The sequence below is a fragment of the Brassica oleracea genome, chromosome C6 (genome assembly GCF_000695525.1).
Source record: "Brassica oleracea var. oleracea cultivar TO1000 chromosome C6, BOL, whole genome shotgun sequence".
Taxonomy (NCBI): domain Eukaryota; kingdom Viridiplantae; phylum Streptophyta; class Magnoliopsida; order Brassicales; family Brassicaceae; genus Brassica; species Brassica oleracea.
The window spans coordinates 32,301,735-32,304,050 of NC_027753.1; the positions used below are offsets into that span (position 1 = coordinate 32,301,735).

The 2,316-nt window shown below is 34.9% G+C and overlaps 1 protein-coding gene across 2 annotated transcripts in view; it reads right to left on the reverse strand.

Moving 5' to 3' along the window:
- The window catches only part of LOC106300411 (glycerophosphodiester phosphodiesterase protein kinase domain-containing GDPDL2-like), an 8,783-nt gene extending 8,258 nt beyond the window's left edge, over positions 1-525 (reverse strand). For both annotated transcript variants that reach the window (XM_013736546.1, XM_013736545.1), the window contains exons 1-2: positions 208-525; positions 47-113 (exon numbers count right to left, since the gene is read on the reverse strand). In XM_013736546.1, coding sequence (XP_013592000.1) covers positions 47-113; positions 208-313 — 173 coding nt within the window. In that variant the 5' untranslated portion in view covers positions 314-525. The remainder of the gene's footprint in view (positions 1-46; positions 114-207) is intronic.
- Positions 526-2,316: the final 1,791 nt, after the last annotated feature.

A 2,316-nucleotide genomic window follows, 5' to 3' on the forward strand; every position in this document is an offset into this window, starting at 1 on the left:
CCACAAAACTAAAGCAATCACAAGAAAATAGAAAGCTGATACTTACAAAGCAGCCGCGTCTCTAATAGACCAAATATATTTCGCCATTGTTCCTTTGAACTCCAGTTCCACACCTGAAAGCCGAAGGCAAAACATAGGGGGTGAGAACACATTATCAGGGACTTGCTTCTTTTTATTGACAGCCAAACCGACCCAAAACAGCTATACCTTCATATTTTAACGAATAGCGTAATTCGAAGTTCAAAATCACCAGAAGAAACATGAGAGAACGCAATTGGAGCTTTAGTAGAACGGATCCCCAGTTCGTACTCATCGTGAGACAAACGACTAGAACCCGACAACTGGAAGTAGGAGTTTAGCAACACGAAGTAAGCAAAAAAAGAAAACACGTTGAAAAAACTGATCATAAATTAGAAGAAGAGGGAAAGAACAACAGCGACAAAAAACATAAAGAACACAAAGGGAAAACATTTTAAATTAGCTAAAGACATGACTGAGGAGGAGTGAGGAATCAATTATTGTGAAAGAAATTTCTTTTCAACTTTGTGTTCTTATTTCTTATGCTTTAAATAGAAAAAAATGTTGCAAAAAGAAAACACAGCTTTTTTATTTTTCTTACAAATTAAGTCGCGTACTGTAGTTTGATGGATAATGAAAGTGCGTGGTCCAGCGGTTTGACTTGATCGGCATACTTAGGGCATATTTATCGGCTGGGACATTCTTTCCCCTTAATTTTTTTTTTTTTTCTGAATTAAAAAAAAAAAAAATTAAATGATGAACCAATTGCGGACCGTCACGTGCCAGTGGGGCTCGCAAAAAGTTAGGGACAACCCTTGGGACGTTTCTTAATTAGGGACATTTGAGCAAAGTTCTTAGAAAAATGCGGTGGATCCCACACCAAAAAACACTCAAGACCAATGTTAAGACTACCAATAATCATGCCCTTAAGATGCCTTTCATATTAAGCGTCATTTTAGTTTTAAAATTTTATTTCACTATAAATATTATTTTATATTTAAATGCATAAATTAAATAATTTTTTTAAAAAAATTACCCTTACTTTTTATTCATTAATTAAATAGGGATAAAACAGAAAATTTAATAGGTTTCTTAATTTATGTACAAAAATCTTAAACAACACTTATTATAAAACATATGAAATATTTAATATTGGAATAATAAGAATAACTAGATAAAAAACTAGAAGCACTTGATTGGTTGACAAAAAAACTTAATTTTATTCTAAAAGCTCAACAAATGAATAGTATTTAATAAGAGGAAGCAGAGTAAACAATTTTTTTACTGATAACCAATATATGAATACAGAACAATTGCTTCCTTCTTCTCATGAAACAATATACTCTTTTTTCTAGTTTTATTCAGTTATAAGAGAGAAATAAAATAAAGAGTATTTTTGATTGATGATGCTCGGGGTCAACGTTTAAGTCGTGCACCATAAGTGTTTCGTTGATTTTGATAAATTTGATGATATCTCATTTCGTGTCGTCAACGCTAAATTCTAGAGAGTCTCATCCATGCCAGCTTCAATGATGTTTTGACATTTTCTTTCTTTTTTGTGCTTCAATGGTTAAGGCAACTTTATAATCTAAGCTCTAGAATCATCAAATTTCTCGCGGCTCGCTGTCTCGCTGAGCTTTCTTCAATATGTGAATATTTATCGTCTTTCAAAGGTAATTTAATGCATTGATGGAACGTTATCGTTACTACCTTCACAGAATGAATTTATGGTGTTCCCAAGATTACTACCGGACAAGTGAAAAGATTGATCGTCTCACCCATAGGATCTAACATGAATTGACTACTGTAAAAGCCGGAAAACCGGACCGATGTAAACGATATAATAAAAGTGAAGTTAAGGAAATAGACGAATATAGAAAAACGAATACGAGGACGATAAGAAACCGTATTCGCAAATAGACATGGAGGCGAGATATGATCTCTTTCCTTAACTCAAAATATTCGCTCCGTTAGTGAGACGGGACTGTACGAATATAGAGTCCCAGGATACAACCATGGCAGACGAATCACGCCTCACTCGTGATCGCCCTATCGAACTATAAACTCTACGAAACACTCTCGCAATATAGACTTACGCAGAGGGATTTTTTGCTGTTGGATTTCGATCAGGAAAAAAAAAATTAAGAAATGAAGGAAGAGGAGAGACGATATTTAAAGAGCCGGAGAAGACCCACTTCCCGCAACAGCTGCTGCACGTGGGCGAGAATCTCGCGGAGATCGAGGGAAGTTGAGTTCCGAAACTTCTTCCTCAAGACTCTCTCTTATCTCGTTTTAAAT